Source organism: Populus trichocarpa, chromosome 12 (genome assembly GCF_000002775.5).
Source record: "Populus trichocarpa isolate Nisqually-1 chromosome 12, P.trichocarpa_v4.1, whole genome shotgun sequence".
Lineage (NCBI taxonomy): Eukaryota > Viridiplantae > Streptophyta > Magnoliopsida > Malpighiales > Salicaceae > Populus > Populus trichocarpa.
This window is the reverse complement of record NC_037296.2, coordinates 5,115,154-5,141,203: the sequence shown is the minus strand read 5'-3', so window position 1 is coordinate 5,141,203 and position 26,050 is coordinate 5,115,154. Positions and strand designations below refer to the sequence as shown.

The 26,050-nt window shown below is 31.3% G+C and overlaps 2 protein-coding genes across 3 annotated transcripts; one reads left to right on the top strand and one right to left on the bottom strand.

Annotated features, from left to right (window-relative positions):
• The first annotated feature begins 14,357 nt into the window (after positions 1–14,357).
• On the top strand, positions 14,358–18,610 carry LOC7486755 (uncharacterized). The gene is made up of 5 exons (XM_002318499.4): positions 14,358–15,126; positions 16,573–16,728; positions 17,521–17,610; positions 17,886–18,041; positions 18,185–18,610. Exons 1-5 carry the CDS (start codon positions 14,494–14,496, stop codon positions 18,317–18,319), a joined length of 1,170 nt encoding a protein of 389 aa, XP_002318535.1. The 5' UTR covers positions 14,358–14,493; the 3' UTR covers positions 18,320–18,610.
• Positions 18,611–20,181: 1,571 nt separating this feature from the next.
• Positions 20,182–24,951, bottom strand: LOC7486754 (uncharacterized). Of its 2 annotated transcripts, XM_006376673.3 has the most exons (11): positions 24,614–24,950; positions 24,438–24,515; positions 23,920–24,019; positions 23,712–23,837; positions 23,412–23,620; positions 23,204–23,306; positions 22,121–22,221; positions 21,853–22,027; positions 20,986–21,156; positions 20,776–20,879; positions 20,182–20,614 (listed from the first exon to the last, which is right to left on the bottom strand). In XM_006376673.3, the coding sequence occupies exons 1-11, from the start codon at positions 24,902–24,904 to the stop codon at positions 20,558–20,560; spliced, it is 1,515 nt and encodes a 504-aa protein (XP_006376735.1). In that variant the 5' UTR covers positions 24,905–24,950; the 3' UTR covers positions 20,182–20,557. The 2 variants fall into 2 exon arrangements, with proteins under 2 accessions (XP_006376735.1, XP_024437596.1); XM_024581828.2 differs by having other exon boundaries at positions 20,182–20,879; positions 24,614–24,951.
• Positions 24,952–26,050: the final 1,099 nt, after the last annotated feature.

Sequence of the window (26,050 nt, the reverse complement as noted above, 5' to 3'; positions counted from 1 at the left end):
TAATTACTTATCTGAACGACACTCTTTTAATTCAATCACAGGAGATAATTTTCTGCTATAGAAGTTCAATTCCATGCAAATTAAGTCTATCATTGCATAATTTATGGTGATGTACTTATCATTTGGACTTAATTTTGTTAGTAATTTTTGGACTTTGAATTGAAATTGAAGAGGAAATTGAGAAAAATGCTTAACTTGATTTAATTTGACTAAGTTCAAACAAATAGTCAAATTAGAAATCAATTAAGAGCGTGATTGAAGAAATAAATTGAGATTAAAAGCCAATTTGGTTTTAAAATGAAGAATTGAAGAGATTTGGACTGATACGAGAGATATGGAAACATTAGAGGGCACATTGTAATTCGGTTAAGGTGAAAATTGAGATAAATTAAGAGAAATAGTAGACAATTGACCGAAAATAAGAGGATTGGAAGTCCAAGGACCAAATCACAAAATGTGTTTAAATATAGGGATTAAGGTGAAGTCTGACATGATTTTAAATGGGAAAACTAATTCTAATTGAGGCCAAAATGATGTTGTTTTCATATTAAGTGAAACGGTGCATTTTAGCTGGGGAAAAACATGCTATGAAGATTCAAAGCAAACAACGTCGTTTTATTCCTTTAATCTGAAGATTTTCTGGGTAGAAAATGGTTGAATCTCATGCTATCTTCAAGCTTAATTTTCAATTCTAATTAATCCTATTGACAACGCAAAAACACAAGAAACATGCGCTCCAACATTTCAGCTGCAATTATGGTGCAAAGGATCTCAATTTAAACCCTTGAATCCACTCTAGAATTCATGCCAAATGCACTCCCAGACAGCCTACCTTCAAAACCATGTTTGTTCAAAATCCAGTTTTCAAACCTTTGACTCACTCCCCCAAATCCAAGCAAAATACCATGGTTTTAGCTAAGATTTCTAGCCTAATCTTGTGCCTAAAAATTGATGGATAATAAAGGTGAGGCAGCTGACAAATTTTCATAGGGGGGACGATTGAGGTGTATCAAAGGGCAGAAGTGATATCTTCAAGGCAGCTACAGAATTTGTTCTCATAATTATAGTGCATTCATTTTTCCCATCAACAAACCAGAACATTTGGCTCTGCAAAACCAAGTGTTTGTCGTTATGAATGGTTCTCATCATTAAAAATTTGTGTGATCATTCCCTTTTTTTTCACGTTTAGATAACATGATTCATATCACTATGGAATGTGGAATTAAGCATAATTGGATCTGCAGATAAGTGAAAAAATGGATGCATCGTATGGTTTTCAAAACTTCAAATTACATCCTCTATCTCAATGGGCTTCTTTCCACTTTTACAGGGAAAAAAAAATCACGTTTACAAAGTTTGTGTTCATGAGATAATATATTTGCGAATACAAGTTTTATTTGCAGAACTCATAAACTTTTTAGTCCAGCTGATGTTGTGAGAAGAAATAGATTAGAACACAAGATCGTTTGTTTAGGAGAGTTCATCACTTGGCTTGAGATTTATTAACTTATGATGTGGTGAGGGGCTAAAGGTTTGGTTTTCTAGGGTGTCGTTTGCTTTTTTTTTTCATTTTACTGTCATGAGTTTCGGCTAGTCAATATATACACATTGTCCACTAGTTAGTTTGTTTACGGCCCAAGTTTTTTTAATATATATATATATATATATATATATATATATATATATATATATATATATATATATATATATAAGCATTTGCCTTTTAGTTTTTCATTTAAAAAAATAACAATCCAAAAAATATTTTTTACATTTTAGCATTTTTGACAAAAATATTTGTTTTAGTATTTTCATAAAAAACAAAAAAAAACAAAAAAAATATTTTATATGCATATTTGTATTTAATAACAAGTTTATTAAACTCGCAAAAACTTAAGCCCAAATAAATCAACCCATTAAATCTACATACCAAAAAAAAAATTGGATACTCATGTTTCTTAAAAAAAAACAATGATAAAAATTCTTAATTTACAAGATGTTTCGAACAAAAAGAACAAATCATCTTCTAATTCTTTTTTCAACACCGATAGACCTATTTACAAAAAAATTCAAGAGTCATTGGATATTATCACCTTTACCTTTATATGAAATTGGATCATTAGCCTTTTTGCTCCTTGATTCGATTTTTCTTTGACTTTTCTTTGGTGCCATCACTTTTTAATCTTCAAGAAAAATCTAAAAAAAAGGTGTTTGGTTTGATGTAATTTGGTAAAAATTTAAGAGTATTCTCGGGCTAAGGGTTAGGGTTTATAATTTGGGAAAATCTGTTTTTATTTGAAAATGACATTTCTATTTATATTGTCAATTAATCAGTCGACCGGTTGCTTTAGATTAAGAATTGCAATCCCTGCTAAGATGAGTTGTGCACTCACACTAAGAAGTCTAAGTCAATCTGATCCTTGGTGAATTGTGCAGTTGCACTGGAGATACCAAGCTTAATCTCTGTTGTGGGAAGTTGTGTAATCGTGCTAGGGATACTAAGTCAATCTTATCCTTGGTGAGTTTAGGGTTATTGCCCTAGGAAAACCGTGTCAATTCTTGCCAAAGTGAATTGTGAATCGTATTAGGAAGACTAAGTCAATCCTATCCTTAATGAGTTTAGGGATATTGCCCTGGAGAGTCTATATCAATCCTTTTCGATATGAGTTTTGCATTCGTACTAGGAAGGCTTTAGATCATTCCCTTCCAATAAGAGTTGTGCAAAGATTTAGACCCATCCCTTCCAAAGAGAGTTGTGCAATCGCACAAGAAAAGCTTTAAATCCATCACTTCCAAGGAGAGTTGTGTAGTCGTAGTAAGGAGGTTTTAGATCCATCCCTTCCAAGAAGAATTGTGTTATCACACTAGGGAGACTTCAGAGTCATTCCATCTAAGGAGAGTTGTGCAATTGCACTAAGGAGGTCGTGTCGATCTATTTCAAGGTAAATTATGCATTCGCACTAAGGAGACTAAGTCAATCCCATCATTAAAAGGTTGTGGTGCTATTTCTCGATTCATTTCCTTCATTGGAGAGTTGATGAGAGGCTTTCAGGCATCAATTGGAGAAACTGAAAAGTCATTTTAAATAATTTATCCATATACAAGAAACTTACATTCTTATTCTCATTGGCTATGGTAGATTTTTATTTGATTAGAATGTCAAACGTGAGGGAGACCTTTTCTTTTATCTTAGATAGTTGTCAAAGATGCTTCACGTGTTTTATGGTTTGAACCAACATTCCACTTGTACTTGTTGAAAGCTTTCCAAAATCTCGAGGCTCCAACTACATTTGTGAAGTTGGTAAGCACATAACCCAAATCCTCTTATCTCATTCATTTATGAAGAAAACATACTTTGACTTAGAGCGATCAAATTACTACATAGCCTTTCTTATTCCTTATTGAAGAGTTATTGAAGCTCTGATGGAGCAGATGTGTCTTGATTATCTGCCTTTAATGGTGATAAGGGATGTTAATAACCCAATTCTAAAAGAACAATTGATGTCTTTTTTATCATTTTCCTATAAACGACTTTAATGATGATGTCCAAAAAAATCTAAGCATCATAGGAGCAAGGCTCATATGTTGGATAATCGGTTAATCTCTTGATTCTAGCAATATGTTTCATTCTTCTTATCTAAAATGATTGGTAATTGGTATATGGAAAAAGGTCTTCTTTGATGGATTTAAGGACTATTTTATGCTTAAATAAGTATCTTTTTGAGAGATAAGTCAATGATATTTTAGAGATATACTCTAAAACTATTTATACAGTAGAGGATGAAGATTGTGAGTTTTAAGCTTGAAAGATTCATAGGGTGTATTGAGAGATAAGCCCATGAGTCTTTTTATTATTATTATTGTGGAGACAAGGGGCTAGAGTACAATTTTATCCTGATATCATTAACAAGGGAAAATATCCTTGACGCATACATTAAAAATAGATAAATATATCTTACATATCATTAATGAAGGATAAGTGGCAAGTCCTTAGAAGACTTTTATACACCTAGATATTCAGAGAAATGAGTATCATTGACCTTAATATTTTATATTCAGGGTCACGAGAATAAATAAGCAAAGTCTTGTGGCCTAATATGGGTCCTAGAAAGGTCGTTAGATCTATATCCATTTAGGCTCAACATGATGTCAAGTCCAAAGATGTTAGGTGTTGCAGCTCATTAAACCCACATGTATTTGGGCTCAGCACGTAAATAAGTCTAAGGATGTTAGGTTATCACTATGTCTTTGGTCCTCTTAAACACGAGTTTTATGAAAACATATTGGTTCATCAAAATTATAATAAAAAATTACTTCCTCATTTGGAAATAGACATACTGATCCGCATAAAACGTTGTTATATGATGTTTTTTTTTATTATGTTGATTTTCTCTATTATACATGTGCGAAAAAATTAATATGATAGAGAATTTGGGTAATAGATTCATTGTTGGAAAATTATGATGAATAGAAACAACAAATAGTAAATCCAAGGCATGTATATACATTGTCTTTAGAGGGATGCATAAACAACAAGTAAAAGAATAAAAGAAAGCAAATAACCCAGCAAGGTTTAAGAGGTTAAATATTTTTTGTGATTGGTGTTGTCTGTTTCCAAAAGTGCAGCGTATATACAGGTTGATAGTTTACAACAACTAGTAAGAAAAATAAACAAGAGAAATTCAGGTTCGAGCCCTATGGTTGCTCATATGATGACTACTGGAGGCTTACATGGTCGTTAACTTCAGGGCCCGTGGGATTAGTCGAGGTGCGCACAAGCTGGCCCAGACACCCACTTTAAACTAAAAAAAATAAACAAGAGAATTAAATAGTTGTTTTGTAATAGGTAGTTGTTACAATAGTTTTTTAAAAAAGGTAGTTGTTTCAACAATTTAAAAAAGATATTTGTTACAACAATGTTTTTTTAAAAAAAGTTGTTAGAGAATTAATTCCAAGAGTTGTTAAAAATTATTTCAGGATTTTAAAAATTGTAGTTTTAGTTTAAAGGCAAAAAAAAAATTATTATCAAAGATAAAAGGTTATTAGGTATAGGTGTTGCCTCGAAGGTTTTCCTCTTGTTCGACCCAACCTTATGTGCACAAGCCTACCACCATTTTCTTGTTGGTCACTGACTCATGTTACAATTCACTATATCAACACTAAAAGAATGTTTTATTTTTTCATTGTAGGATTGACAATCCATTAGTATATGAACTCTATGTTCACAAAAAGAAAACTATGTTTTTTCAATATGGGATAAGAAACTTTTTTGATAAGAAACCTATACATCATGTTGTTGGAAGTGTCGCCACGTCCCTTTCTTATTGGCACAACACGTGTCAGTGATAATGGGATGATTTGTCACTGGTGAGGCATTTGATTTTCTTTTCTTTTCTCTCTTCTTTCTTGAAAAGTACAACTTTACTATTTTTGTTGTTGGTATTTAAACTTTAGTCCTTATTCTTTTGATTTTTAATTTTTTTTCCTTTGCCCTTTTGAAAAAGTTTTATTAGTTTTCAATTTCATCTTTCAATCTAAAATTATGGTATTATTTTTTCCAATTTGATTCTTGTTGTTTTGATTTCTATTTTTTTTCTTGGCCCTTTTGTAAAAGTTTTATTTGTTTTCAATTTCATCCTTCAATCCACATTTATGATATATTATTTTTACCAATTTGGCCCTCATTCTTTTTATTTTTTTCCTTTTATTAAAGTTATTTTTATTTTCAATTTCACCCCTTCAATCAATTTTTTTTTTTATTTTTTATGTCAATTTTGATCCTTATTCTTTTGATTTTTTTGGATCCTTTAGCTAAATTGATTTTTCTTTTCAATTTCACCTTTCAATCAAATGTAAAATTTATTTTCTATTTCAATTTTATTTTCCATTCTTTCAATTGCTATTTTTTGTTTTTAGTCTTTTTGTATAATTGAATTTTTTTTTAATTTCATCCTTTAATATTTGATTGATTGAGAATTGGGCTTCATGGTTTTTTCAAATAGGGCGCTTCGAGTCTAATGACCTAGGTCACGGGTTTGAAAAATTAAAATGAGTTGATAAATTTTTTTTCAAAAGATAGGCTTTATAATTTTCTTTATTTTTTCTATCGGATTATTTTGATCTCATGATCTAGACCTCAGGTTTGGCGGGATATATCAGGTTAGCTCAACCCTGATTATCAGGATTACATGTTTGTTATGCTAACTCGGGTTGTCCAATACCAAATTTTTTAGGTCTTTTTTTTACCTCATTTCATCATGTTATATTTAATGAATGAGTTCTGAATTGAGCTATCGTTTGTCGTCTTTTGAAAAAAATATTTTTTCTAAGTTATTGTTATCATTTTGTTTTTTTTAAAAGTAATCCATATATTGTTGTTGCTTATTTTTTATTGTAATTTATTTGATTTAATTAGATGTAGATGTATGATCTGAAACCAGATTTCTTTATACTTTTTTAAAATACACATATGACACATGAACATTATTTTTTTGTGAAAAAAAACTCAACAAAGCGTAGGTCCAAGGATAGCTATATTTTTCTAAAAGAAAAGGTCATCGGACTTTATAATAAAACAATCGATTTAAAACTCCCATAAGATGATACGAAGCTCTAATATTAATAACATGGTTAATTAAAGAATGATTAATTAGCTCGTTAATTTAATACTATCTGTTATCTAAGTTTTTTTAAAAAAAGAGACGGTCGAGGTGCGTACAAGAAAATATGCTTTTGAGACTTATGAAGCAATGTAAAATGACCTGAGATGTATAAAAATGTGTGCAATTAACAAGGAAAGAAGAGAAAACTGCCTTTTCTTTCTTTAAGTGGTTGTACAAATTAAAGCTGTTTGTGTGCCTTTTGACTTTGTTTTTCTTTGCTTCCACTCTTCCTCGTTACTTGAGTTTTTTGGGATTCTTGCATAGTAAAAAAGACTTAATAAAATAACACTGAAAAAAATATAAAAAAATAATAGAATTTAGAGATACGTACTGTGAGCCTGTTTGGGAGTGTAGTTGTGGTTGTTTTTTAAAGTATTTTTAATGTCGAAATGCATTAAAATGATATTTTTTATTTTTTAAAAATTATTTTTGAGATTAGCGCATTAAAATAATCCAAAATATACAAAATAATTTTATTTTTAGCAAAAAAAATTTGAATTTTTTAGGAACGTGATTTGCACTGCGTTTCCAAACAGCTTCTTAATTTTTTAGATTATTTATTTTAAGTTATTTTAATTATTATTTTATCAAGATTTTTTTAATAATATTAATAATGATGTTATTAAAGTTTCAACCTTTAAAATCTCCTCTTCTTCTTTTTTTTCTCCCCCCTCTTTTCTTTTTTTTTTCTTTTATTGAATATTATATTTATTAATTTTACAATTTAGAAAAGTGCAAATAACACTTACACCCTCATGAATCACAAATATTATATATAATTTTCTTGCATCATATTATTTTTCTTAATTTTCTTGCATCATATTATTTTAGCAAGTCTCTTCTATCAGCTAGAATCCCAAAAAACTCAAGTAACGAGGAAGAGTGGAAGCAAAGAAAACAAAGTCAAAAGGCACATAAACAGCTTTAATAAAGAAAGAAAAGGCAGTTTTCTCTTCTTTCCTTGTTAATTGCACACATTTTTATACATCTCAGGTCATTTTACATTGCTTCACAAGTCTTAGAAGCATACTGTCCTGTAAGCACCTCGACTGTCTCTCTCTTTTTTATTAATAATTTTTAGATAACAGATAGTATTAAATTAACGAGCTAATTAATCATTCTTTAGTTTACAGGTTCAGGAGTCGCAATATTTTTTAATTGGATGACAGCACCTTTGACACGCAATGCTCTGCCTAAATCTTTCCTTTTATTTTATATATATAACAATTGATCTTTTTTTTTTATTAATAATAATAATAATAATAATAATAATAATAATAGTGATTCATCTGTTTTGTTTGGTGGAATTTTTTCCATTTTTTTTTAACCTCGAAGCACAAAGTAAATACTAAAAATCAGTCAATTAAAAATATTTAAAATCTAAATACTGTCAATTTATAAGAAAAGGATTTAATCTTGTGAAGGAGATGAAATGTTTTATTTAACACTACCAACTCAATATTAATCAATACTACCTCTTCATCACCACCATTCCATCACTTGTATCATCCTTTTTTATTATAATAATAATAATAATAATAACATAACTATTATTTTATGATGATTCCTCTGTAAGTCTCTGTTATCACCACCATAACCATTCAAAAATCATCGGCCATCATTTTATTATTAATATAATATTATTTTATCTTATCTTATCGTTACTCTTTGATACCATTATCGATAAAACAATAATCACTATAATCATCTTAACCCTAACCATTATTTAAATAATAATTATTTTATTATTATTATCATCATCATCACCACTACCACAACAATTATCATTACCATTAATATTATTAATATTCTAAATAATACACCTATAACAATCATTAATAGAGATGACATCTTCACCGAAACTCGTTGAATACCAACCTGAATAGATAATAAATTTCTTGACTCGATCAAGTTAGGATAAAACTTGTAGTTAAAAAATCAAGTTTTTGGTACGGTATGGATAATCTCCTACTCTATCCAAACCCAACCTAAAATATATTAATAACCTTAGAGTTTTTAAAAAATACATTTATATATATACAGAAAATTAGGATTCTCTCTCTCGATCAAATGTCATTCTCTAAAATGTTCTAGAAATGGATATATATATTAACATTGTACTAAGTGTGAAAATCTGCAGAAAAAGTTAATGATTTTGTTGCTGGATATTTCCAATAGGATCAACTCTCTGCCTCTGGTGTTGATATTTTCAAATCTCCATCTTTTAAGATTTGACTCCAATCCCTTTCTTCGGTTAAAGGCTTAGCCTTTTTCTAAAATTACTACTATCTTTATCACAAAAATTATAATTTTTATTTTATTTTATTACCATCATTTATAAACTATTTATGAAAAATAATTTATTTTACAGGAAAATATATTTCTTGATACATCTAAAGAATATAAAATAACTCTTTCTCAAAAAAAAAAAAAAAAAGTTTCCCTCGAACACTTGTTTTCTACAAAATAAATATCAACTTTTTTAACCAACCATTATAGTGGGACTTTGGCCATTGATAGTGGCAAGAGGTGAGGGTTTAATATATATATATATATATATATAATCATGGTGGTTATATTAATATCCATGATTTGCGGTGAATATTAAGCTCGATTTCTCTTCCCTTCTAATGCAAACAAACCCCACCGATATCCATTGATTCGTCAAGAAAAAAGAAGAAAGAAGAAAAACTGTATGCTCACAGAGAGTATAAAGAGAAGCGAGGCACCAATAATTCTCATTCAAAACAAAAGGGCTAGCTATGAACTCGTGAACAACTTGAGGCGACAAAGGTCGAAACTTTAATTTTCAAAGACATGTCATACATTAAACAAACAACTAAAAGACATGGGATGAAACGACATTCGATACGATGTTTCCCTATTTATATTATGAACAACTCCTCTCTCTCTCTTTTCCATTTTTGTACATTTGTTTTTTATTTTTATTCTCAAGTTTTTTTTTATTTAATTTTTTTTGTGACCTAATTCCATGATATAAAGATTTAGATTAGTGTGGAATGTCAGAATTAAAAATAAAAGGATCACCATGTAAAACACGGAAAAAATACATAGTCAATCTCGAAGTTTTTAAATTTTTTATCTTGGTTTCAAAAGTTTATTTCTTTAGTTTCTAGGTTTGAGGAAGAAGAAAAAAACTCATCAAAACACAACGTGGTTAGAAGTTGGCCACAATTCTACTGTAAAAAAAAAAACCTTTGTGTTAATAGATTTTTTTTTCTCGAGAAGAGTTTATTGAGAGTGATTTTTCCCTCTAAAACAAGGCGGAAAAAGCAAATCTAGTTTAGTTTTAATTTTTTGAATTTGATTTATTTTTATTTTTCTAAGTGATTCGAGGGTGTTTTTGATGGTTTATATAGGTTTTTATAATATTTTTCAAAAAAAATAAGTTAAAGATGGATTTTTATGGCAAAACTCTCGTGATTTTAGTGTTCGGAATTTTAGACAATAACCTAGCAGGCAACCTCTTACCCGCTCCATTAAAAAAAAAAAAAAAAAAAAGGTGTGGATGCAAAAATAAATCCTAGTTGGATTCATGAACGAGTTGTGGGTCGATATCATCATTTTGATTTATTTTTGGAAAATTTGTTAGCAACGCATGCACATGTTTTTTTATGTTTTGAAAAGAATATGGTAGGACCCGCCGCCTGCCGCCTGCCGCCTGCCGGAAATCACGAACCAATTACCTAATTTAGCTTCGTTTTCAGTAGATAGAATCAAGTTCATATTTAATGAATCAATGTTTGCTATAAACAGAAGTTGGACTGTTTCTTCACGTGAAGGCCAAAATCAAAAGATTTCAAAAGTTGGACTGTAACCTGTTTTTTTCTTTCCAAAATTCCCCTAGCAATGGTAAAATTTGTAAGGATTAATAAAAGTCTTTTTTTTTTTTTTAATTCACCTACGAGCTTCTTCTTTTTTATTAGATATTTTCCAATCAACTAGTTACTCGAAATTCTCTAATCCTATCAGCATTATCCTCTTGCAAGTAATTAAAAAATTCAACACGAAATATACTAAGATGTTCATTTGCATGTTATAGAATTAATATAAAATTATTTATGATATCTCACTTAATAATAAGTTTTGGATGCATACTTTAAATTTAAATATATTTTTTTCTTGTATTAGTTAAATTTCAAGTAGAGCATTCGTTTTAGATTTTTAACTAGACAAGTACCAACATCTGCACAAATCCTTTTTTTTCTTTTTAATTACCTCGTGTAATTTTAGTTTATTAATATTATTTATAAATAATTATAGATATAATTTTTAATTACCTCAAGTAATTCTAGTTTATTTGTAGATTTAAGTATAGAAGAACGAGCTCAAGAGCTTTTAAAAACCTTTTCTTGTATAAAGAACTTGTCTTGAAGAAGATTTTTTTGTTGAAAAACTCTTAAGGAGCGTTTAGACTTGATTTAACATAACCTTGTTCTTTGTAGACTTCAAGTGTAGATGAAGAAGACTTAAGAGCCTTTGAGAAAGTTCCTTTATTTGAAGAACTTTTCTTGAAGAAAATTTTATATCTCTAAAAATTATTTTCCCTTTTATTTTGAGGGTGAATCCCTCTATTTGTAGAGACACTCAGGTTTTTTGCCAATGCCATGTATCATTATTTTATTGGTTGATTTTTATTTATAAGATCTTGTATTTATGATAAAGTATATTAAATATATCATTTGATGTGTCAACCTTCCATTAACCGAACCATTTATTTTCTATGTAATTTATTTCAATTTTATCTCATCTTTTTATGTAAAGATAAAATAAAATAAAAATAACACATAGCAAATTTTGATTGGTTATAACTTTTTTGCCTCTACAATAATACAATATAGAAAATATTTGTTGTCATGGAGAAGAGCTTTACTTTGAGAGAAATGACTTATAACTAATCTTTGCAATTTTAAATTTGGAGTTATAGCTAATCCATATATAAAAGAGGTATCTTGCAATTGACTATGTATCTTCCTCATTAAAAAAACCCAATAAATTCAAGAATTTACATGAACTTGCTTGCTATATGTTAATATGATTTGTCATGGCAAAGGACATTCATCTGTCAATTCAAGAGAGATTGTTAATGTTCTATAATATCCATTTTAGTATTTTATATATATATATATATATATATATATATATATATATATATATATATCATAATAAGAAATGGACGAATGCAGGCGTGGGAGGAGAATAATTTTATGGCTTGAGAAGGCGAGGAGTGGAGAACTTGAACTCCATCACTCTCCCATTTTCCCCCATCTTTGACTTGTAACCTCTAGAGCAAGTTCTCCTCGGAGTCCTTATCCCCACAGCTCTTCAAAATATTTCAATTTTAAGGTCAATGCACTAAACAATCTTTGATACGACCACGAAATGGTTGGTGAGGATGCGTTTCGTGTTAGGTTTAAGAAAAAGAAAGAAAGAAAGAAAGATGCTCCTCGCCTCCATCATCTCCCAAGAGCTCATGCATTTATCTATCTCATGTGGATATTGTTTATGAAATATTCATGGCTTTTTATTCCTGTTAAATATATTTTAACATATCCTCTTTTTCCATGTTATAAAGAATCAACAATTTATTTGCTCTCTAAAAATAATCAGTTTAAATTTTATAAATTTTATGACCACTAGAGACTTATATGGTTATTAACTTCAGAGCCCATGGTATTAATAAAAATATGCGCTAGCTGGTTTGAATACCCACATTAACAATTTATACCAACAGTGATTGATTCAAGTGGTTCAACACTCGTTTCTTTTAAACAAGATATCGAGTTCAAACCTTGTGAATAAAACATATTATTACTAGAAAAGCTTTAATTATCAATAGACTAACCTAGCTTGATGAGATTAATTGAGATCTAATAAACTTTTAAATACTATAATTTAAATAAAAAATAATAATTTTAGGTGTTATTATGTTTCTCTATAATGGAGTGAAAGTAGAGCACGAATGAGAAATTAAAGAGGTTAGTTGAAGTAATTCCACGCTTACTTTTCTTAAATAAGATTTCAAATTCAAATCTTATAAATAAAACAGATCATTGCCAGGAAATTTTACCTCAAATAAACACTTTTAAATACATAGAAAAAATAAAATTCCAGAGGGCCCTTTCGGGTGCTAAAATATTTCTCGAGAATGGAGTGAGAGTAGGGCCCGGAGGAGAGGGTAGAGCCCACCGAGGGATGCTTTTTACAGAAGATATCCCTCTGGAGTCAAGTTGAGAACATCTCACATGATTGGTTACAGCAAATAAAGTACAATAGAATACAAAATACATTACTAGCCATCCTCCCCGATCAGTCAATACATTTTTTGATCTTTGCGCTCCTGTGGGGACCCTTTCAAATTTCATCCACATATCTGACCCCTTGTTTTGCTGCCCATTATGCCCTCCCCCCTCACCCTCAAACTTGCATGGTCAAGGACCGTTAGGTAAAACAAATTAATCTCTTTTTAATATCTTAAAATTATCTCGATACACTATATTAAAAATAAAATATTATTTCAGAATAAAAATCATTTCGAGTTTTTTTTTGTTTGAAAAACTCGTTTTAAAAGATAGCAAGTTATAATCTAAATCAATTTGTGTGTATTGAGATTAAATTATTCTTTTTAATTTGATTAAAAGTATTCCATTAATGCCGAATTAAAAATAATCTCAAAATAAATTACTTTGTTTTTTTGAAAAAAAATTAATAGGTTCTAAATTTGTATTAGCATTGGCTACGACAAAAAGTACGCTAGCGTGTTTGGAAGTGTGTTAACAGTTGCTTTTCAAAATGTTTTTTATTTAAAAACATATTGAAATAATGATTTTTTATTTTTAAAAAATCATTTTTGACATCAGCATATCAAAAACATATTAATTTAAAGTAAAAAATAAAATAAAAAATTTTTAAATTTTTTTAAAAGCATTTTTTAATCGCAGTGCCAAACACTAGATTAACAAGAAATCCATTATAATTCCTCATGCACATGAATTTACATTTGTTTAGATATTTTAGTGCTTAGACTGAGGTTATAGTAACGATTATTTTTTAGAATAAATATATTTTAAAAATATATTAAAATAATATATTTTTTAAAAAATATTTTTAATATTAACGCACCAAAACGATTTAAAATTATATAAAAAAATTAATTTAAACTAAAAAAATTCAAAAATATTTTTTAATCATAAGACCAAACAAACTCTTAATTTTAAATTAAATTATTTTTTCATGTTATAATTTCAAAAGTCAATCATATTGTAAAAAATATGGATTGAGATGTATATATGTCTAACAATCCATATCACAGCCTCATATATTAAAGTATGATTGTAACTTTAATAGATATTTGTTGTAACTTTAAAAGATATTTTTTAAAGTAATTTTGTTTTGTTAAAATATATTAAAATAATATTTTTTTTTTATTTTTAATATTAATATATCAAGATATTCTAAGAATATAAAAAAAATTAATTTTAAAAACAATGATAAAGCAAATATCCCGACACTCCCACCAAGAAGACAATCCATAGCCCACCCCAACAAACTCTTCAATTTACTTTACTCATTAAAACAAAATACTACTCCTTTAATTCCCAAAGTCATCAAAACCATTTAATAGTATTATAAATAAATGGTAATAATTATTAATTATTAATTATTATTACCTCAAATCAAACATCCCCCACTCTCCCCTCCTTCCCCACCCTCTCTCTGTGCCAAAAATTTTATTCACTCTTATCATTCCATTTCCACAAAATTCACTTTCATTCTCCCTCTGCCTCTCTCTGATAAACAAAGCACAAAGATCATGCCAGTTTTTGCAGAGAGCAGTAGCAGCACACCAGCAGCTATAGCAGACCAAATCAAGCTAAGAAAACCCAGAAGCCAACAAGAGCTGCAACCCATTTCAACTGAAACAGATCCAAACCCACATGCTTCCAAGTCATCCAAATCCAACACAATTATCTCCTCCCTCTTCCACTCTCACTTCTCTACAACCCCACCTGACCAATCCAAGAAGAAAGGTGCCACCTTTAGAGGCCTAGGATGCACTGCTGGAGCAGCTCAGCAAGTATCGGTGCCGGCGGTGATAAGGTCATCCGCGGACTGGGAAGGGAAAAAGGTCAAGAAGAAAAAGGGCCATCCAAAAAGAAAGAAAGAGAGCTTGAAACTTTGCAGTGACAACAACAATACTAGTAATAGCAATGGTGATGTTAATGGAGATGGTAATTTTGCGAATTGTATGGTTATGCAAGATGTTTGGTGCGGACCTGGAATGGGGTTATCTGGTGCTGATGCTGTTGTTGGGTCAGTTGACTGTGTTGTGGCTAGAAGAAACGTGTCAATTGGTAGAGGAAAGATTGACGGAGGAGAGAAAATTAATCAAAGGGAAAGAGAGAGGGAGAGGGAGAGGGAGAGGGATAGAGAGAGGGAGAGGGAGGTATTGCTGTCAGCAACTCAGCATTTGTTTGTTTATTATTTGGAAGCTCATTTTTTTTCCCTCCATTCTTATGCGTATATATTTTTGCTGTTTTTTTTGAGTGATTGAGTTTGCATGTTGATTTTTTCTTATTGTATAGAAAATAGAGATTTGCCATTTCTTCTTCTTGTTCTTTCTGTTTGTCATCTTTCTAGGGCTAGTGACTTTGTGCCCCTTGGTGTTAGTGATAAAATAGGCTGCTCGATCTGGATTTGATACACAGGGGAACTGGTCATTGTTTTTCTTTTCTTTTTTTTTGTCTTTTGAAAGCTAAATGTGCTCCTTTTTTTTTCTTCTTTCCTTTTGAATTAGTTTGATTGTTGCTCAAGTATGTGTGGGGATTCTGATTCTTGGATTTGTTTTTCTTTTGTTCTTTTCCCCTTTTGGTTTCACTCTGTTCCCATTGGAACCCTCAAGCTTAAACCATTGGACTTTCCAAATTAAAATTTAGTATATTTATTGTTGTGGTATTTATTACGAATTATTTTTATTAAAGAAGGTTTTGAATGTTCCAATTGAGAGCCGATTAATTATTGGGGAACTATAATTGTTGGGGTTCATTGATTCTTTCCAGATTTCTAGTTGCTTTTTTACCACCTGAAAAGTCATATTTCTAGTTTAGAAGACAATCATTATATAATTAATTGAATTTGAATAATATCTTTCGAATTTCATGTTACTTAATTTCATTCCCCTTTTGATATTATTAGCAGGCAATTTAAGCAGTCAGTTCAATAGGATATTGAAGTTTTTGAAGGAAACAACAATAAGGACTAACCATTTGTCTCATTATGGTTTTCCAAACGTCTTTCTATTGTCTCCCAAAGAAAACAAAATCTTTATATTTGTATTCAAATTCATGGCTTGCTTGTAGAATACCAACTACTAAAAGATCTTTTCTTTTCTGGGGGCCAATCACAAGGTGAATTTGGTCAGTGAGTTGCTTCTCTCTGTAGTTTGGTGCGGTAGGTTTTAGCTTTTCTTTGTTTTGTTAATCCAGATATTGCTGTCGTATTGGAAGTCTTGATAACTTTGTTTTTAATATGAGGCTTTTTTTTTTCTTTTAGCCCTGTATTCTCTGTTTTTTTTTTAACTTGTTTTTTGTGTGTACGTCTGAATTTACGTGGTTACTTGGGTGAATGGCCAAAGCTCAAAGGTGTGGAACCCCCACATATTATTTAGGATTTTGGAGTTAGCTAGACGGAGCTTTTGATAAGTACTTTAGTATTTAATAAGAAGCTTATGACACGTACCATACTACTTTAGTACCTTGGAGGTTTTGAACATAAATCTTTTTACTTGCTCAATTTTTTTTGGTTTGTTTTTCATTCTCCACACTTAGTGATTCACTGTGTGTATTGATTTGTTCTATATTCTCTTATTATCTTTCATTAATGTTTTTGGCAGCGTCCTTGTATAGTTAGGCGGGCAGCAGTTAATCCTGAAACTCTTTCATTTCTGGATACTGATCCTGCCTTTATAACATCTCGTCCTGAGCCAGAAGTTTTTGGAACTCGGTATTATCGCCATATTCGACATCCTTCCCCAGATGGACTTGCTGAGGTGTGCCTTAACACTTACGATCTCAATTTTTGTCTTACTAATGATGGTACTCTGTTTTTTGCACAATTTTCAGCGTGCACACTGTCTTACTGCCATTTACCTGTGTTGTAGACTGTTTTGTTTTTGTGTAAGTGATAGATATTGGGAGGGGATGGGGATGACGAATTGAGAAGCAGAAAAATGATGAAGATGGAAGGGTTGTGATGTGACATTGATCTAAATAAATACTTTAAAATGGCTTGGCTTCAAAGTAAATGGCTTCAGTTATGTCCATGATCTTAAACCAAAATTTTGATATATATTCTCCACATATTCCTTGTATTTATCTTTTAGTAAATTTTTATATGTTGCTTTTTTCAACTTATTATTTTTTATTTCTCCATTTTTCAATTAATTATATTTCTGTACAGTTATTTACATACTTTTTGATTAAGTGCTTTCTAAATTCCTACATTTTTCAGAAAGCAGTGTTGTCTCATATGGAGATAGCTCTCTTGAAGTTTGTGTGAAAATCAGTACATGTTCATTACGTAACGGATCAGTGAGAGCTACACTATCATTCACCTCATAATTTTTATGGTCACTGCCATGCTATTTAGTATTGATAGTTAATCAGTCAAAGGATATTCATCACCTACCTTGTGCTATCTATTTGAAAATGGCTAAAAGAATGACATGAATTCTGTGCAGTAAGCATTTTAATTTTCGAGCCACTGTTCTTTAACCAGTGGGTTCAATTAATTTTTCTCTTAAGAGGCTCTTTAGCTGATCACCAGTGCTGGCAAATTGCAGATAATGATGCTCCAAAATAGTTTCATCATGGGAGGAAGAATGGATCGATTTAGCAACTGGAGACTAGATATTGATCACATGACATACGAGGTGCTTGGACACCATGATATGTTTTTCTTTTTCCTTTTATTTTTCTATTATGCTACTTGTTGAATGGTGAGAGTCATGGGCTCTGACTATAAAAATATAGCTTGCCTCTTGCAAGTGGCCGCTTCATGCATAAATGTTGAAGTTCTGTTCCATACACGAACTCAACTGAAATCCTTGCTTAGACAGATCCACTTACCAATTATGTTTGGCTTTGATGTCTTATTTGTATCACTCGTGTAATCATTAGAATTTTTCTGTTTTCATGGTGCAAACAGCAACTGCTCGATTTAGGTGATAGAATTGGTTATGTGAATACTGGATTGAAAGAAGATGAGATCAGCCGCTGTGTTAAGAAAATTAATCCCTCATTCATCAAGGAACTGTCATCACATTTACCCATGGTATTGGAAAAGAAGTGCAGCATTTGTCAGGTGATCTAAAACTTTGGTTTTGCCGATTCTATTTTTTTGAATTATTTGGTTCCTGTTCCTTTTTATGCCTCTTTTTCATCTGTTGTGCTTTGTTTTGATTATGTGTTTTGTTTTTGTTTTTGCTCAAATGTTTCTTTATGCAGGATGACTACGAAGAAGATGGTGAGGTGGGAAAACTTGATTGTGGACATGGCTTTCACATACAATGCATAAAGCAATGGCTTGGACAGAAAAATACCTGCCCAGTATGTAAGACAGAACCGGTGGGTCGAGGCTAGTATCTTCAAACTGCTGCCATTTACCCGTTGGTGTGTATAGATTTCATTTCCTATACGTAATCAAGCATTCATTCTTTGGCCTGAAGCTTCAACCTCCATATGCCTAGAAATCAGAGGCTCATGTTCTTTTTTTTTTTTTTTTTCCAGCAATGTCATGCTGATTGAAATTATTACCTTACTGGAATTTGATGGAAATCATTACAGTTTGATAGATGCTTGAAATGGAATGTGCTCAATTCCATAACCCTTTTATGATTATTTCTGAATGCACCAGATCCTTCTACTTATAAATTATAATTATAGTCTTCTTGGCAGCTGCGCTTATAAGCTCATAATCACAAAATTATCTGAACATATATGGAAATTAGCTGGTTCTCACTTCTTTGAATAAAAAGTTTAGACATTTGTGCACCTGTTCCCTTCTCTGGTCGTGGCTTGGCACGAGGAGATTTGTATTGAAATGGGACATGCGAGCCATGGAACCTGATCAATAAGAGGCATTGAACAGAGGGAAGTGCTATCGCGGTAAGAGTAGTATGTTGCTGCTGGAAGCCGTGAGAACCAAGTGGAGAGCCTAATCACTTTGCATGAACAAATTTGTTAAAACACGTATACTGATAAATTACGAAGAGAGAGAATACTAAATGTTTATTGTGTATATTCAGAGGGAGGTAATGCATAAACCAAATCAATTTATTTCCTCGTAGCATGGTTTGATCTCTTCTTTCGTGTATATTGAGACAATGTGCGTGGATGCGTTTATGGTTTGCTGGGAGAAGGGAGAAGAAAAGGAGAAGGCCACGGAGTATGCAATAGAATCATTTGCATTTTTTAAGAAGCAAATTCAAGGGAAGAAATCTCTCAGTTGGAATGATACATATAATTTATTTGTTTATTAGTTGTGGTTGTTTTTCAAAGTGTTTTTTATTTATAAAAATATTAAAATAATATTTTTTAATTTTTTAAAAATTATTTTTTATATCAGCGCATCAAAATGATCTAAAAATATTAAAATAATATTAATTTGAAATAAAAAAAATAAAAAAAATTAAATTTTTTTCAAAAATGTTTTTATAAAGTAAAAACAAACAAAAATAGTCAATTGTGTTTGTTTTTGCGGCTTGAAAATATTTTTGTAAAATTTTGATTTTTTTATTTTAAAAATAAATATCTCAATGTATTTCTAAAAATAACATTTTAAAAAGCTTTTTGATGAAAGGTTCAAGAACCTCTGTTTTTATGAGTTGTTTTTTCTCTTTTAAATATTGATTTGAAAAATTCTATACAATTGAATGACGGGGGCAGGAGGTTGGTGTCTAGTGTCTACTCTTCGTATCATTCAAATAAAGAAGTTTAAAATATAAGATTCTTTTCATCATGGTGCGAATAAATATGTTATATTAAAACTTTATATAACTAAACATAATTTTATTTAACACTTAATGATATTTTTAAGTTATTAGATCAATTTAGTAAATTCAAAAGAATTTGTTAAATTCATCATAAATGCTGTCCCAATATACAAAATAATTGATTAATTAAGCATGTAATGAATAATTATGAACTCGATTTATATAAAAGATCCAAGTATATCTCTTATTCAATTGTGTTAAACCATGTTTTTTTTTTTTTTAGAATTTATATTTATTAGAGAATAATATAAAATTATAAAATTTTATCTTAGATGATTATTTAACATAGTATCAGAACCTTGATAATCAAATAGTCACGAGTTCAAATTTCACCATCTCATTTTACTTTATAGAAACTAAGAACAAAATAGTGTATATAGAACTGTGCAAATTTTAAATTCAAAAACTTTCCGCTTAGATTTTTGATATAAAAGGAAACAAAACAGAGCATTGATAACGGGCGAAGAAAATATGTCGGTATTTATTAGCATTTCTTCATTAGATACCTGTCACCTACACATCTTATCTATATACAACTACAACATGCAATTGTACAAATAAAAACACACCTCTTTGATAGTTCCTTTCAGCATGCACGTTCACTCGATTACTCGTGCGGTCACATCTGCTATTTCTTGTAAGTAAATTATAAATATACATATATGATATTCAGATATAGTAGCTTGAATTCAGGTATACTATCTGCTATAGTATGTCCTCTGATTTTGTTGAGACTTGCTGGAGATTCTTCATCAGCTTGCCTCTTGCTTATCGGATAGATGATTTCATGTAGGAAAAATCTAAATAATGTTTTGCGGAAATTAAGTTATATGTCATGTTGAATGAGGAAATTGATTATGCAAGGATACACTTGACTTACAGCCTGTGGAAAAAGAAGAAAACTGCTAAGCACTCGTCATGACATAGGATTTACAGATACAAGTATGGAATGTCATATGATATAACACGTATAACCTTCTTATTAATTCTCAAAAAGCAGGTAATACCAGAACCTCCAAAAAGAAGTATAAGATTAACTCGTACCAGACGGCCTCCTCCCACTAGATCATAGTGAGCATAATGCGGACCACTTGGCTCTCCAAAAACTCTGTAAGTAACCAAATGCTTTGGAATGACCTTCACTGTTTCTGATCCATTGAAATCGTCATAGCCAGAAAGAAACGTGTATGAGAATTACTTCAAAATTTAAAGCCAACTGAAGGTGCATGTAAACCAAATGAAATAATGAGCTACCATATACAGCTTCTGGAGGACAGATGAGATCTTGATCCCCTGCAATTGCTAACACAGGGACATTAGTTTCGCCTAGATGATCCTTGTATAGGAAAGATCCACTACGGTCTCGTAATCCACCTTCTTCAAATGCTGTTGTCAGCTGCAATAGAAGCTTTGCTGGTACTGTGCCTGTGGATTATTATGATTGGATTATCTCATACGTGCTATGGAGGAAGAGATACAAGTGGAAATGCTGGCCACTATTGACATTACCAAAGGCCTAAAATTAAACAGGGAGTTATTTAAGCTAAAAAAAATACATAAATTCTCAAACTCGATAACAGCAATTTAACAAGAAGAAGAATCAGGGCCAAGACCTTAGAATATAAATTAGCTAAGATCATTTGCAAACTGGCATATGTGGATATTCGGGATATGATCAACTCAGATGATTAAACTGAAGGATTATTTGAGTAGATATAGATAGAATGAAGGAGCCGCAAGCCTCAGCATCCAGCTCTAACTTGCAAATGAAGTATATGAAACTGATAAATAGAAAAAGAAGGGGTAAACTAGGCCATTGTCTACCCCCCCAATAATATATGCACTGGGAAAACTGAATGACAATGAATTGACAAAAGGGAAAAAGCTAGAAAATTTAGTGAGGTTATTGCAACCGGCCATAGTGCTGATTTTTAAGTTAAAGATAGAAAAGTTTCCACAGCATTAGATCAAGAGTGTGATGGTGGTTCCATGAGTTATATTCAGGGAATTGATCAGAATGTCGTTCTTGGGGGTTGCAGACAGATTAATAGAAGAAACAGAACTTGGCTGTCTCTATTGATACAAAAAATTTTAAGTTAGCATACTACATTTTGTACTTACAGAAGTTGTTCAAAACAAGTTTTTCAAGCAACTCAGGATGCATCATGCCAGGAGCAGAAATTTGATGATTTAACCAAGACAATACATAAGGAGGACGAGATGCGAAAGTGTGAACAGCAGAAAGTAATACTCCAAGTGGAATAACAGGAACATTAACTGCCTTTGCAGGGTCTGCCTGTGCACCATGATGAACAAAAATTAGATCCACAATGTTTTTTTTTTCCAGTCATATAACAAGAACAGAGAAATAGACTGTCATTTCACTTACCACAGGTAAAAGCAATTTGAGTGATGATTTTGAAGACGTGTAGTCAAGTGATGATCCCAAAGTAACGACTGATGCCAACCCCGAATCCATTCCTTGAAAACCTTAAAATATAACATCATTTGAGCAAAGAAGAAAAGGATTGTTGCACACTTAAGGATACTACCCCTTAAACCAATTTGCAAGAAACCATAGCACTCTTCAATTAAACATCGTATACAATGCCACAGACAATTTGGAACTTTGTAAATTGTAAATAAGCAGTTATACTTAATAGATTATCCCGAGTTGCCAAATACAAAATGTTAAAAGCCATGGAATTACATGCATAATTCCTCAATGTTACTTACATGCTCATTCCTGCAAAACCGTAACCTAAAAACCACATGGTTAATTCCTCAATGTTGCTTACAAACTCATTCCAGCAAAACTGTAACCTAAGAACCAGAATGGTTAGCCAAGCTTTATTGACTTTCACAGGCTCATAAGTAAAACTTGTACTTAATAATTATAGCCTTCATGCATTGAATTTATATATTAAGAAAGATGCTTGAGCTTTTTTATGATCTGTCCACCTTTCTTCAAGAATCAAAATACCAAACATTGCTAATATCATAGTGATCACAAGTCTTTCAGGAACTTGCTTGGTCTTTATCATAACCCACAATGTATATAACGTATAGTGTTCAACAGGTAGATCTGTTAGAAATTTTCATAACCACAAGCACCTATTTCGACTCTTCACTAGCCTTGAGCTGATCCTGGTTTTTCCACAAGCCCTTGTATCAAACAATTATGCTCTTTGAGCAACTACTTTCTTAACAAGCCATTATGTTCATGAACATTTAGGTGGATGGACTACTCGCCCTTTGTTAGTTCTGAACTTGCTTCTATGAAATACACTAATAGCAAAATGGCAAGAAAAAGATAACTAATCATGAAGAACAAAAATATTATAAAAATCAAGCAAAATGTTTTAGAAATCTATGTCGATGTTACAAACAGGAGCACACTATCTCGCTGCATGAAAGCAATGCAGTGCACAATTGTCAGCAGAAAGATATAAGAAAGAGTATGGGATCTTACAACATCGTGACAGCAGTGCATATAGCAGAATACCGCCCATGGAGTGCCCGATTGCATGCAACTTGCCATCCTTTGGTCTGCATTCAGTCCTTATGTACCCAATCTAAGATTAAATAAATCATCATGTGAGTGTTTAAAGCTTATATTCCAATGGTTGCCAGAGACTTAGTAACAGTAAAATCATTTACACCGAAGAACTGCACATTACCACAGCTGGCAAATCATCTTTCAGGTAGTGATCAAAGTCCCAATCATACTTCTCAATGAGATCAAGTTGTTTCAGGAATTTTTCTAGTGCAGTTGAAAAGTTCTCTGAGAAGCCGAAAATCTGTGGTGCAACTGATCGCTGGCCTTCAATAATATTCACAAGCTTTTGACTTAAATCCCTAATTTGGCATGCAATGACAGAGTTTCTCCCTGCTTATAAAAGAACTTGTAAATATTCTCCCATATCATTAAGCATCGAACATAAAAGCACTGGATATAAAGTAAATATTCTTTGAATAACCTTCATCAAAGTATCCCAAGAACCTTTCAGATAAGCGCACAAGAGTTTCCGACAACTTTGATTGTGATTTCTTGGATTTAGATACAATTTCTGTTATTTCCCCTTCAACCGAAGAAACCTCAGAATCTGCTCAAGAAACCGTCTTAAATATTGAACACAATCCTAGTGAAATTCAGCTCTGCTTCAATTGCATTAAGAGGCTGCTTACCTTCCCCATGGTCACCCACCAATGCACTCAAACCAGTTCCTCTAACTTCAAGAGTCCATGTATCAAATCCTTGATTAGACATGGAGCGAGCAAATGATGACTGAAAAGAATCACTCATTATCATCACTAGACTTAAAAAACAGGGAAAAACGAATGACAAAAGAAATGCTCAGCTGAAAACCGATGACAGATGGAAGCATAAACCTTTCCCTCTTATATTTATAACAAAACACAAAAGAAATTGTTGTCCACATACTTAAGTTACCCCATAATTTGCATATTTGAGAAAAACAACTCCAACCCAGTAGTTTTCAAAAGAAACCCAAGTGAGTTTGATCCTCATAAACTTTTTCCATGAATATTTACCACAATAACATCTCTCAAAAATAAAAGAAAAGGAGAGGTGAACCCATTAACATAAACAAAAGAAAAGGAGAGGTGAACCCTTTAACATAAACAAAAGAAAGGGCAAAGCTGCACGAACAATAACAAAAACTAAAACAGAAAAAGAGGGTCACCTCAGGAGAGAGATCATATCCAATAGCATTAGTTCCAACCCCAGATAACAGCAGCAGCGGATGGTTCCTTGGCTTTGCCTATGAATCGAAACACATGATCAAACAATTCAAAAAAAAAAAAAAATTCTTTCGTTGAACAATACAAATGCATCCGCAGCCAATGCCAATACCAATACCTTTGGAGAGGGTAAGTAACGCCATAGAGCGAGTTTCCATTCAGAATCAGAAACGGTGACATAGTGGAGCTCATCTGCCGTACATGCATCAGGCTTCTTGTTGTTCTTCTCTGCATTTTTCGTCACAGCCAACCCTTTTCCTGGTCTTGTTATATTCCTAGCTGATGAACCGATCCGTAAGATGTTAGGTCTCGGGTCGGATGGAGCAGAGTTCTTGAGGTGATAGAGGGCTGCGACACCGGCAATTCTGGTGGCGGGTCGGATATCCAGTTGGAAAACAGCCATTGCCATTTTATTGTTATTTTGCCAAAAAAATAAAAACTGCTTTATGTTTTTCAGGTTTTGTGTATTACATTTATTTATATAATAATAATAATAATAGTGTAGGTGACATGCCATGATGGATGGCAGATGGTCTAGTTGGACCATATTAATATTTTTCCTTTGGGAGTAGATATTTTCCTGTCCCCTCCCCTGTGACTATAGTATTTACAGATTTTGCTGCCGTTGGGGAGTATGTTCCAAACGAAAGTTTACAAAAATTCATTTTTTTTCTATTTAAAATTTTTTTAATGTTATTTTATATATTAATATCAAAAATAAATTTTAAAATATAAAATAATTTTATTTTAATAAATTAAAAAATATACTTTAAAAAATAATCACTAATTCTAAACACACCGGTTTCGGTTTGGGCATATCCAAATGTTGATGTCTTGATGAAAACAATGACACGTGGTATATGACGTGGCAAGAAGCTGGACACCGATAAGATTAGATCTGCCCCCAAACTTCGGGGAGAAGAAAAGATTTTATTGTTCAAGGGTTTGGCATTTTATATATTTGGACAGTGCCAAGGATTTGGCTTTGGACACGTGGCGAGTGGGTGGACAAAGATAACAATTAACGTGTTTCCATTAGATTACCTCGTAATTTCTATGTTCACATACAATACTTGGCTGCTTCATGTCTTATCTTATAATATAGTTATTAATTATTAATTAATTAACAAAGATTTAAAGAGGTTTATTTCTATCATACATCCCCTCACAAAATACTATTCATTATAATACTTTTTTAATATATATTTTTTAATTTTATCTTTTAACATTTGATTTATTGAAAATTATTAAGATTTGTTTTTTTTAATTGATATTTTTTTGAATTTCATCTTTTAATATTGAAAATTGAAAATTTATTCTAATAAATAAATTATGAATGAGTGAGAAATTAATCTCATAGAACTATTGGTTTTTCTACTCAAAGAACTATTGGTTTTTCTAGATTTAATTCTTGATTTATGATGGCTAATCAAATGTTAATAATGATGAGAATTAATTCTTATTAATTATTTAACATTTAGCTTTTAAAATTCATTATCTTCCTTACCTTATTTTAAGTGTTTTTCTTCTTCTTTTTATGTTTTGATTTTCCTCT

Excerpts from the sequence above, each read along its gene's own strand:
- LOC7486755 (XM_002318499.4), top strand. The coding sequence starts at position 14,494 with ATGCCAGTTTTTGCAGAGAGCAGTAGCAGCACACCAGCAGCTATAGCA. Across the intron at positions 15,127-16,572 it reads ATAGAGAGAGGGAGAGGGAG|CGTCCTTGTATAGTTAGGCG; the intron begins GTATTGCTGTCA and ends TGTTTTTGGCAG. Across the intron at positions 17,611-17,885 it reads TTGATCACATGACATACGAG|CAACTGCTCGATTTAGGTGA; the intron begins GTGCTTGGACAC and ends TGGTGCAAACAG.
- LOC7486754 (XM_024581828.2), bottom strand. The coding sequence starts at position 24,904 with ATGGCAATGGCTGTTTTCCAACTGGATATCCGACCCGCCACCAGAATT. Across the intron at positions 22,028-22,120 it reads TCAAATTGCTTTTACCTGTG|GCAGACCCTGCAAAGGCAGT; the intron begins GTAAGTGAAATG and ends CATGGTGCACAG. Across the intron at positions 21,157-21,852 it reads ACTTGTTTTGAACAACTTCT|GCACAGTACCAGCAAAGCTT; the intron begins GTAAGTACAAAA and ends AATAATCCACAG.